General features: G+C 48.0%; 3 protein-coding genes across 3 annotated transcripts; 1 reads left to right on the forward strand and 2 right to left on the reverse strand.

Annotated features, from left to right (window-relative positions):
* Positions 1–1,486: 1,486 nt before the first annotated feature.
* LOC9637146 (pyruvate decarboxylase 1) lies at positions 1,487–3,779 on the reverse strand. The gene is made up of 7 exons (XM_002989602.2): positions 3,220–3,779; positions 2,979–3,142; positions 2,358–2,919; positions 2,183–2,271; positions 2,007–2,124; positions 1,758–1,946; positions 1,487–1,695 (listed from the first exon to the last, which is right to left on the reverse strand). The coding sequence occupies exons 1-7, from the start codon at positions 3,643–3,645 to the stop codon at positions 1,525–1,527; spliced, it is 1,719 nt and encodes a 572-aa protein (XP_002989648.1). The 5' UTR covers positions 3,646–3,779; the 3' UTR covers positions 1,487–1,524.
* A 91-nt stretch (positions 3,780–3,870) lies between these two features.
* Positions 3,871–7,416, reverse strand: LOC9637609 (pre-rRNA-processing protein TSR1 homolog). Its single transcript, XM_024663391.1, has 21 exons — positions 7,289–7,416; positions 7,171–7,241; positions 7,043–7,120; positions 6,824–6,991; positions 6,717–6,767; positions 6,526–6,654; positions 6,352–6,477; positions 6,227–6,304; positions 6,081–6,173; positions 5,911–6,021; positions 5,783–5,857; positions 5,640–5,732; positions 5,434–5,592; positions 5,303–5,378; positions 5,143–5,246; positions 4,845–5,095; positions 4,690–4,776; positions 4,393–4,617; positions 4,252–4,330; positions 4,137–4,200; positions 3,871–4,078 (listed from the first exon to the last, which is right to left on the reverse strand). The coding sequence occupies exons 1-21, from the start codon at positions 7,383–7,385 to the stop codon at positions 3,981–3,983; spliced, it is 2,313 nt and encodes a 770-aa protein (XP_024519159.1). The 5' UTR covers positions 7,386–7,416; the 3' UTR covers positions 3,871–3,980.
* Positions 7,417–7,439: 23 nt separating this feature from the next.
* Positions 7,440–10,147, forward strand: LOC9637610 (probable N6-adenosine-methyltransferase MT-A70-like). Its single transcript, XM_002989558.2, has 9 exons — positions 7,440–8,409; positions 8,474–8,572; positions 8,634–8,717; positions 8,769–9,097; positions 9,164–9,380; positions 9,450–9,529; positions 9,598–9,759; positions 9,818–9,887; positions 9,942–10,147. The coding sequence occupies exons 1-7, from the start codon at positions 7,528–7,530 to the stop codon at positions 9,752–9,754; spliced, it is 1,848 nt and encodes a 615-aa protein (XP_002989604.2). The 5' UTR covers positions 7,440–7,527; the 3' UTR covers positions 9,755–9,759; positions 9,818–9,887; positions 9,942–10,147.
* The last annotated feature ends 355 nt before the right edge of the window (positions 10,148–10,502 follow it).

Here is a 10,502-nt window from a genome sequence, read left to right on the forward strand (position 1 = left end):
CGAGGTAAACTCTACGCCTGTGCAAAACGTTAGCAGCATAGAAGTCGCCAGCGGATTTTGCTCGAAGACAAGTGTTTCCTAGCATTGAACTTTGATATTACAGAAGTTAAATGACATGATGGACACAATGGAAGCGCCACGAAGGGGAGCTACGTCATGAGTACGAGGCCAGTCGGGAAGAAGTGCGGGTTATTTATTCCATGTCTTTGCTATTGAGCTGTTTCATTTGATTTTACAGAACAAAATAAAAATTTCAAGCACACTAAAGTTAAAGATTCCCTTGTCGAGTAGAGAGACCAAGACAAGAGCAAGATTAATTGAACAAAGAATGAGAAAGGTCATGTATATACATGACAACATATCTTCCTGGCTTGGAACCAACAGGTGGCCGAGTCGGAGTGGGATGGAATCCCTCTGGGGTCGTCATCATCAACGGCAGCGGCAGCAGCGGCAGCGTTTGCGACACCGGGGCTGCTTGTGGCAGGCATCGTCCTTTTCCTGCTTGCTATGGTGGCCATCGTCACCGGCATCTGGATAACAAGGCTCTTCGAGCAGAAGGACTACGTAACGGACACTATTATCGAGAAGAAGCTGTTGAGCGGAATTGCGAACAAAAGTACGAATGTTTGCCCGAAAGACAAGAACTAATCTCCGATTGCGCTGCTGCAGGAGATACCAAAAACGAGCGAAGACATAAGCATAGAGCTGACTTCGCTGCTCAAACCTTCGGAGTGGATCATGAGATTTGAAGACGTGAACTGCTCACAAAGGAATTCCACAGATCTTTGGGCCCGAGCACGACAAAATCTTTCCGTTTGATCCGTTACTGGTTCCGCCAGAATTGGATGGTGAGCGGATTTGGACTCGTTCTCACATCTGGTGGCATACAGAAACGGACGCCATTCAGCCTGATAGCAGCATCGTCGAGGCAAACAAAGAAGTATAGCGTCGCTATTGCAGACAAACCACGGGTTTTGAAGTTCCACGATACCGGGTGGCTGTATATGCAACTGCGGTCTAAGTCTAGGAGTGGAACTACCTTTCTCGGTTTCAAAAGCGACACAACAAGGTATCTGTGATGCAAATTCTTTTTATCGGTTTTCTCTTGCTTCTTGTCAAAGGTTCTCCAGGATAAAATGACGGAAAAGAAACGCGTCTGGGGAGGCTCCAAACTGCACTACAGCAGTACTTGAATGGTATCACTGTCAATGAGAATGCTATCAGGTCTTCGTTTTCAATATTATCAGGTATCTAAAACAATTTCTCTCATCTTCCGCTCAAGAGACCATGGTAGAGAGGTTTTCTTGCTGTCTAGAGGCTGCAAGCTCCTAGCAAAGGAGAGGAGCCTCATGAAGACTAAAGAGACACTCGGCTATCTTCTAAGGGAATGTGAAGCATCATAGGCTGGCAAAGAGGCGCTTGCTTTGCTGTTAGCAACAAACGCCCAGGTAAGGTACTTGCTGTAGATTGTACGAGAAAGCTATGCTTGTGAGAAGCACTCTTAAATTAAAATAAAAGGAATGTTTATTGTGGATTGGGAGGCCTGCTGTTAGCAGAGGAGACTCGACTTCCCCACTCGAGGAGCTCCTTGCTCGTATCATCTTTGTGAACAATGCACTCTAGAAAACAAAGGCTGTCCTTCTTCTCGCCCTGAGCTTTGGCTATAGCTTCGATAAGATCCTTCTCATTTCTCACCTGAGGAAACAAATAAAAAGACTTATTTTAGAGTCTAGAAAAGGATAGAACTACAGGCCTACCTTTGCAGTCCAGCATTTGCCTTCATTGTTGTGAAACGCATCCACAACTCCGGTGTAGTTCCAGTTCTTGATGATGTTGTAGGGGCCATCGTGGATCTCAACTTCAATGGTGTAGCCTCCGTTGTTTATCAGAAAGATGATGTTCTTCTGGCCATATCGGATCATGGTAGACACATCCTGAGCAGTCACCTGGATTCGCGATCTCTCGTGCGTAAAAACCTTGAGACTACTAAAGAGTTGTGATGATACCTGAAAACTTCCGTCTCCAATGCATGAGATGACACGCTTGTCTTTGGCCGCTTGAGCGTAGCCCAAGGTAGCTCCAACTGACCATCCAATTGATCCATATTGCATCTGGAACTCAAAGCTTTTTTCGACAAGATGGAATGAGTTTCGATCGAGGAGATAAGTTCATCGTGTCTTACCCGCATCCATCAGGGAGCTTAAACTTCTGGCAATTGAACCAAGAATCACCAGTCTCAGCAATCACTGCACTGTCCTTGGACAACATCTCCTGAACCAAAACAACAAGCTTCCAACGTGAGAAAGGCAAGAGTTCGTGTACAAATCAAACACCTGGAACAAGAAGAGCCACTTTACCTGGATGTGCTTGAAGAGGACATTGACACGAAGAGCATCCGTGCTGCCGTGTGTCACAACGTGTCCCTCAGGAACATACATCCTCTGGAAGTTTTGGTAAGCAGTGTCGTTCTTGCGGAGCCTCTTGGCCAGAGCCTTGAGGAAATCTCTCATGAGAATGCAACCAAACGAGAGGCGACCTCCGATGGTCACCCTCTCGCTTTGCACCATGATAGCCTTCTCCTTGTTGATGAGCAGCGAGTAGCCAACCGAGCTGTAATCGTTGAAAACCGGTCCGGCAAAGAGATAGGCGTCGGCCGACTCGACGATCTCCAAGCAATAAGGAGTGCTCACGGCTCCCCAGTACGTTCCAATGAATCGAGGATAGGACTCTGGGAAGTAGCCCTTGGCGGATGGCATCACGGCAACTGGGTAGCTGCAAGCATCGGCGAGCTCCACAAACTCGTCCACCGCTCGGCAAGCTTTGAGCTTGTTGCCAGCCACGAGCACCGGCTTGACTGCCGCGTTTAGGAACTCCGCGGCGGCAGTGACTGCCGCTTCCAAGCTCTGGTAGTTGCTCATCCTGGCGAGAAGAGCAAGGAAAACGAGTGTGTCAACTTTACGTTTGGATCGATCGATCACCTGGGAGAGATCGCGTAAGGAACCGGTTCTTTGCTGAAAGTTGGATGCTCGAGGGCGGCGAGGTTGCAGCAAACGCTGATGTAGACGGGCTTGCTCTCGCGAAGAGCAGTAGAAATCGCTCCATCGATGAGCTCGTGCGCGTCTTCCAGGTGCTGGATCACGGCCTGTGGAAAAACTTTAGCATAGGCCTAGAGAGAAGATAGAACAACTAAAGATCTTGGCTATGGCTTCTCTAGATTACCTGTGCGCACGTCACAGCTTGGAAGCAGCGAAGCTCCTGGCTGAAATCCGGGATGCCAATGGTGTGGTGGAGGATCCGGTTGGTCCCATAGTCATTGGAATTGGGGCCTCCCACTATACAAATCACTGGCAAGTTCTCGCTGTAAGCTCCAGCGATGGCGTTGAGGACGCTCAATCCCCCGACCGTGAAGGTGACGGCGCACGCCCCAACCCCGCGGGATCGAGCGTAGCCATCGGCGGCGTAGCCAGCGTTGAGCTCGTTGCAGCAGCCCACCAGCGAGAGGCCTGGATGGTAGATGAGCTGATCCAGGAGAACCAGATTGAAATCCCCTGGCACCGCGAAGAGATCGCTCACGCCGATCTCCACCAGGCGCCGCGCGATGTGGCTGCCCAGCGTTGGCGAGCACGATGCATCCGGCCGTGGCATCTTGCGATTGATCGATCGATCGACCGATCGAGGAAGAATGCGATTGACCCCTGTTCTCCCCTGCTAAATAGTGATCGCCAATCGAGAGAGAGAAGAGGGAATCGCGGGATAGAAAATCTTTTTTGTTGCGGCCAGCCTCTTCACGGATGCTCGCCACCAAAGCAGGCCAAATGGCTGCTAGCTCGGCTATGGCGGCAGCAAATCCTAGCCGTCCATCTTCTTAACTCAAAAAAATCAAGGATTTCTTAATGTTTGAGAGATACACCTGAGCAGCAGTAGTTTTTTAACGGGAGAAAACAAAATTGGTGTTTCTCTAGCGATCATCGCCTGTAGCTCTATTGTTGCGGCCACTTTGGATAGACGCGCTTGTATAGATTCACGCATACCGCGTCTCTCTGCTGGACGACGCCATCGAACACGCATTTCATAGCTCCTGGAAGCACGGAAGTATAAGAAGCGAGCGAGGTTTTCTCAATCTCCGAAACACTGACCTCTAGTTCCTACTGGTTCCATGATCCGGCCCCTTCTTCCATACTTTGTCCACAGCTCAAGAGGCTGCAAAAGCATTTTCATGTTAGAGGGAACTCGTAAGCAACACTCCATCACCTTAAACCATTTGACGTCTTCGGGATTGTGAAACATGTAGCGAACGATTGCTTTTCTTTTCGAGACTCTAAGAGGGTATCTGTGGATTGATCAAGTCATGGAAAGGCCGTTAGAGAAATGCAGAACTGTGTCTGAGCTTACCCCGAAAGTATGATCTTCTTTAGAATGATCCTGTCCGGGTCTGCATTCTTCAGCAAACCTGATGCTACGTAGTGTAGATTTTGAGCGTCACGCTTGAAGACTACGAGCGGGCCGGGTGGGAACTGCACGGGCATAATGACCGACGCCACAGAGAATCGTCCTGCATGAAGAAAACGTTCGTACTTATGCTTGTTCATGTTGATATCGTCAGTGGAAAATATGGGCCTACATCAAATTCACATTCAAAAAAGTAACAATGTGAGTGTCTCTAGAAACTTTGAGAGAAGATTGGCTCACCTGGTGAAATAAGATCGAAAGCCTATGTGGAAAAGCAAATTCTCTTTCGATTTGATTGGTTCCGTGAAGCTATCGTTCTTCTTGATGCTGCCAGAGACGTCAACAGGACGTGTCATGCATACGTAGAAAAAGAAAACAAACTCTTAACGTCTCACCTGAAATGCACGACGGTCATCTTGGATTCATGCTGGAATAACCCACAGGCCACCAGAGGACACGTCCTATAGGATTCCAAAAGGCTCGCAGCGACGGAACTCGAGAAGTTCCTTATATGAAGTCTCACAAACGAGCCCGTACACGCTGAGAACGCCTCGTCGACGCAGCTAGCCTTCTTGGTAACATGCTTCATTGTTCTGTTAAAGTTGTCAAACGCAAATATTCTTGCGTAGTCCGCTGGCAGAGATTCCTGAGCAAACGCATTACTTTGAGAAATGACAAGGAAGGAGACGAAACCTTTGGATCCCAAGCTGAAGTTCGCATGGATTTTAATCCTCTATATCTGGCAAAACGCTCTCTAGCTGGTACATCCATGGGTGTATCCACCTCATCCGGAAATTCTGAAAATGCGCGGGCGCTAGAAAACGTAAAATAAAAATAAAAGAATCGTTCAGACCTTCATCGCTTCTAACAGCCTCTTTCAGACGCTGAATCTCTTCTTTACGCTGACTGATGCTCAAAGGTTCATCATCCTGCAAGCACAACACAGCAATGTTTAAAAGACACCACAGATGCCGCTTCTTTTACCATCATTTCGCTTGTGTCTGCTTCAGTCCCCTCGTCCTCAAATGCGCCGCGTGATGCATCATCTTGATACTCATCGTCACACTGCATCTCTTGTGTGTTTTCGGCATTTTCAATGTCACTTCCCTCTTCTTCATCAGACTCATCCATAATCCAGGATGCCTATATGAACAGAAAATCATTGCTGAATAAAATTCAACACCTCAAACCTGATAATCAGAAGTCCCCTTGGGCAGCTTTCTGCGTTTCCGGCCTTGGTCTCGGACATCAGATTTAGCCAGTTCTTCTTCGGTTGGCCATGTCTACACGCACGACATGTAAATTCATTCCCTCTTCTATAATATGGGGTTACCTGCTCGCCAGCAAGAGGATCAGGGATGTTCTCTATAACAAGAGCTTCCTGCTTGTTTGGATCTGGAAGTATTTCCTGCGGCCAAAAAATAAAATGTCAAAGTTCCCACCCGTGTTACGACGCGTTACCTTGTGTGCGTCTACTGCCATGCCGTCAAACTTTTTATTAGACAGAGGGCAAGGATCGTCAAGAATCTCCATCTTTTCCAACTGAAAATCCCCTATTCCTGATATGTGAATCTGCGACAATTTAATGAGAAAGCTCGGTCTACATCTTAAGCACCATCTATTTTAATTACCAGCTTATTGACTGAAAGGCTTTGCTCCCGAACATAGCCTGAAAGACGCAGCGTTCCCACGCTAGGAGAGTGGGAATCAGCTTCAAAGGCAAGCTTCATGCAACAAGGCTATAAGCACAGCAACGACATTTCCGACGAGTGCTAACCTGCTCTGCCATTACGTATGGCCGCTGCGAACGCCATTGAAGGTGAGAAGGACGCTGCTCGGAAATATGCCTAAGCATCTGCACTCATTGTGCGTTAAGAGGAAACGAAAGAAGTATGTATAAACCTGTTGAGCTTCGTCGTTGCTACTGCCATCGAAGGTTTTTACGTGAGGAGGAAATTCAGCCTCGAGTCTATCGTGATAGAGCTTCCTAACATCTGAGCGTTTCTTAGAAGCCACATCTCCCAACCCCTGCCACATTGTTTATCAATCGTAAGGAAAAGCTCCGAGCTATCGTACCAATGGAATGCCAATAGTATGTGGGAGACCTTGTGCCTTCAACATGGAAAGAACAGGCTTGCCACTCTTTTCAAAAACGTTTTCGTCATTCTCCGCTACGGAGAACACGAAAGCAACAATGTCTGCCACCTGCAAGCACAGGATCTTTGTTACAAACTGCGATCATCGACCTACACAGAAGAAAAAATCACCTTGACAGCTTCTAGGCAGGTTTGGAGGTCCCCGTAAGGTGCCTCAAGCACCTACACGAAAAGTTTTGCAAGATACGATTGGAAAAAGTTTCAACAGCCTTACTTACAGTTAATCTGAATTTGAGTCTTGGTATACTGATGGAACCGAGACTTCCCTCACTTCGATTTTCAGTTTCCATGGCGTCAACAGCACCGGACTCATCGCCCAGGCATGCTGCAACAATTCTCTTCTTGAGTTCTCCAGTTTGTGCCCGAGAATCCAAAGGAACCAGAACCTGGGGCAGAATAGCAAGTCCTACGCAAGCACAAATATTAAAAGAACTCACGAGTACACGAGGAGCACTTTTATCTCCTTTAATTCCACGCCTCTCGGAGAGCAAAATCGCTCGTTTGCTGTCACGAATCTAAAACACAAGCTCCGTTAAATTCATTCCACGGGATTCAATCCTCTTACATTTTTGTTCCTCTGCAACCTGAGCTCCTTGGCACTCTGCTGGACTGCGGATTTCTTTGAATTCTTCTCCTCTGCAAGAGGAGTCACAAACTATATCACTCTAATCCGCGCGACTTACTTGTAGTCCCTGCCAATTTGTGATCTCGACGAGAAGATTTGGAGGAGAAGCGCGTCTTGTGAGCCTTGTTCTTCTGCGCTCTCCCCGATCCAGCCATTGCCGTTATAACCCCAAAACCCTAGCTAGGGTAATGGACATTGGCCGTTTTTCCCATTTAAAAATTTTAGGGCTCTTGCTATAGCTATGGCGGACCGCAGGTATTTCTCTGGATTCCTAGCGTAGACCGGCGCGATCGGGCGATGAACAGCGAGGCTAGCTTCATTCGCGAGGAGCGGCGTCTCCTCACCGAGCAGATCGATAGGCAGCGACAGTCGAGGAAGGAACTCCTCAACAATCTCCGCAATGCCGATCCAGAAATCTCGGCCTCGCTGGATCTCGCAGCCGCCATGTCTGACTGCTCGCCTCGGTTTCTTCCACGGCCGCGCAGGGATCGCAAGCCAGAGCGAGCTCTGGATTCCCAGGCCGGGCAGCCAGACTCGGGTAGCGCATTGGAGCTTGTCAAGGGATTGATCGCCGGCTGTTTGGTTTCTCCAGGCACTGCCATTCCCATCGACTCGATTGGACTGGCGAGGAGAATGCCCACAGATTTTAGCGCGGCCGAGAGAGAGGCAGTGGATTTGATTGGGGGGCCTGGTGGTGTGATTGGCGCTGTTGAGGCAGGCTTGAGAGCTCTTGCTGATGGGATTGGAGCTCCAATGGAGGTCGAAGAGTGCGTTCTTGGTGGTAAGAAAAGGATCATGGTTCTCAGCGTGGACAAGGCTAGATTGGCAGGAGAAGCTCGTGGTCATTCGCAGCAGCCTTCTGGCGACAGTGGATCGCTCCACTCGGCATCCGCTCGGTCGACCACAAATGCCGAGAGCGGGCATTTGCACACGGTTTTTCCTCACGCGATGGGACTTCCCCCGAGGATGATGGCTGGAATGGGATTTGGAGGTATGCTTCCTTTCCAGCAAAGGCCTGGACAATTGCCCACGAAATCTGGCAGTGAGGATGTTATGAAGGATCTGGAGACTTTGCTCGCCAAGAAATCGTATCTCGAGTCACAAAAATCAAAGACTGGAGAAGAGCTCTTGGATCTTCTTCATCGGCCGACTGCGAAGGAGACTGCTGTGGCAGCAAAGGTTTGTTTCTCAACTCTTTTTTTTCCTTTTCTGTTTACTCTTATATGGTTGTCTGTTATCGCAGTTTAAAACAAAAGGTGGCTCGGCCTTGAAAGAGTACTGCCCATCACTGACGAAAGAAGATTGCCGTGGTCATCGAGGTTCTTATTTGCCATGCGAAAAGGTCGTTCGTTTCATTGCTGCTACAAGCGAGTTTTAACCCCAAGCTCTCTGTATGTTCGCAGATGCATTTTCGCAGGATCATTTCTCTACACACGGATGTGAACTTGGGCGATTGCTCGTTCCTGGACACATGCAGACACATGAAGGTATGGATCTTCTTCCCGCAAGAGCTTTGAAAGAAAGTCAAATTCTCGCAGACATGCAAATACGTCCACTACGAGCTTGATGCTACGCTAGATGTTCCTGGTGTCTCACGCTCGCTTTCGAAACCCAGAGCCGACTACTGCTCTGAGGTTGAGCTTGGCGAACCGCAGTGGGTCAACTGCGATATCCGTTCCTTCAAAATGGAAATACTCGGCCAGTTTGGAGTCATCATGGCTGATCCTCCTTGGGACATTCACATGGAGCTTCCATACGGAACGATGTCTGATGATGAGATGCGGAACTTGAATGTTCCGGTCTTACAAACGGACGGGCTTCTTTTCCTCTGGGTAACAGGACGAGCAATGGAGCTTGGACGGGAATGGTAACAAATCTTTCCTCTTCGATTATAGTTTTTTTCTTGCTAAGAGCAGTTTCTTTTCTCATACAGCTTGGAACTATGGGGCTACAAACGAGTCGAGGAACTTATCTGGGTGAAGACAAACCAATTGCAACGGATAATCCGGACCGGACGGACAGGCCACTGGCTCAACCATTCCAAAGAGCATTGCTTGGTTGGGATCAAGGGCAACCCGGAGGTAAACAGGAACATTGACACTGATGTCATCGTAGCCGAAGTCAGGGAGACAAGCCGAAAGCCGGACGAGGTTTCTTACATACTTTATACGTCTTTCTCGTCTTTTCTTCTCACCAGCATTCTTTTATCTTGTGTGTAGATGTATCCAATGCTGGAACGAATAAGTCCTCGAACGCGAAAGCTGGAGTTGTTTGCCAGAATGCACAACACACATGCAGGGTACAGTTCCCTCTCGTGTTTCTCTGTTTTTCTAGTCGAGCTATCTGTTGGATGTTTGATTCTTTCAGGTGGATATCTCTAGGCAACCAGCTGAACGGTGTTCGCCTGGTTGACGATAACCTGCGAAGGCGTTTCAAAGCAGCATATCCAGATGTTGAAGTCCACCCTCCTAATCTGTCTTTCGGCACTGAAACATCTTCGTCTCAAGCTCCTCTTTTGGTGTGACACACGTAAGTAATTCTCTGTTTATTTCAATCTCTCTGATGACTCCTGCATTTTTTTCCTCAGAATTGTATGCTATGGTGTCAAGCTTTCTTCGAGTGCTGGAGATATCACGCCGAAAGAAGGTGTGAGGCCGGTAAGCTAGTGTCAAGTTTGATTCTTGGACGTAAACTGGCCCTTGGCTATGCAGTTTATTGCGTGTTGCTGCAACACGAAAAGCTTTCTTGTGGAATAGTTCACCCAAGAGTTTTTCTATCTCTAATCAAAGATCGAGCAAATCCAGCATTCCAAATTCTTCCCTTGCGAGATTAGATGATCATTTGTACAATAACGTCCAATAACAAAACACTAACAATAACGAAATATCATTCTAAATGGACCATTCAAGCTGCAAAACTGAGGGTTCATCCTGTTCTTTGCCAACATGTCTACAATCCACACCAAATTCCATAGCCAGCCCATCAACAAAGAAATAGATCTCCTCCCTGGGTACCTCCTTGAGCATAACCTTACTGCAAAAGTCATGGTTTCCGGTGAGAAAAACGAAGTCTTTTCTTTCTCTATCCCAGCACCCGCTGATCCACTGCTGGAATGACTCTTTCGCTTCCTGGCCTAAGGTATCAAACCAGAGCCGCATGCTCCTCCACTCCAGAAAAACGTCCCAGATAAAAGGAGTACAAAGCTCGGGATCCTCCTCGTACCAGCACCAACTTTCATCATCGTCACTTCGCATACTGTTTGGAGCAAAGAA

This window comes from Selaginella moellendorffii, unplaced genomic scaffold (genome assembly GCF_000143415.4).
Source record: "Selaginella moellendorffii unplaced genomic scaffold, v1.0 SELMOscaffold_99, whole genome shotgun sequence".
NCBI classification, from domain to species: Eukaryota; Viridiplantae; Streptophyta; class Lycopodiopsida; order Selaginellales; family Selaginellaceae; genus Selaginella; species Selaginella moellendorffii.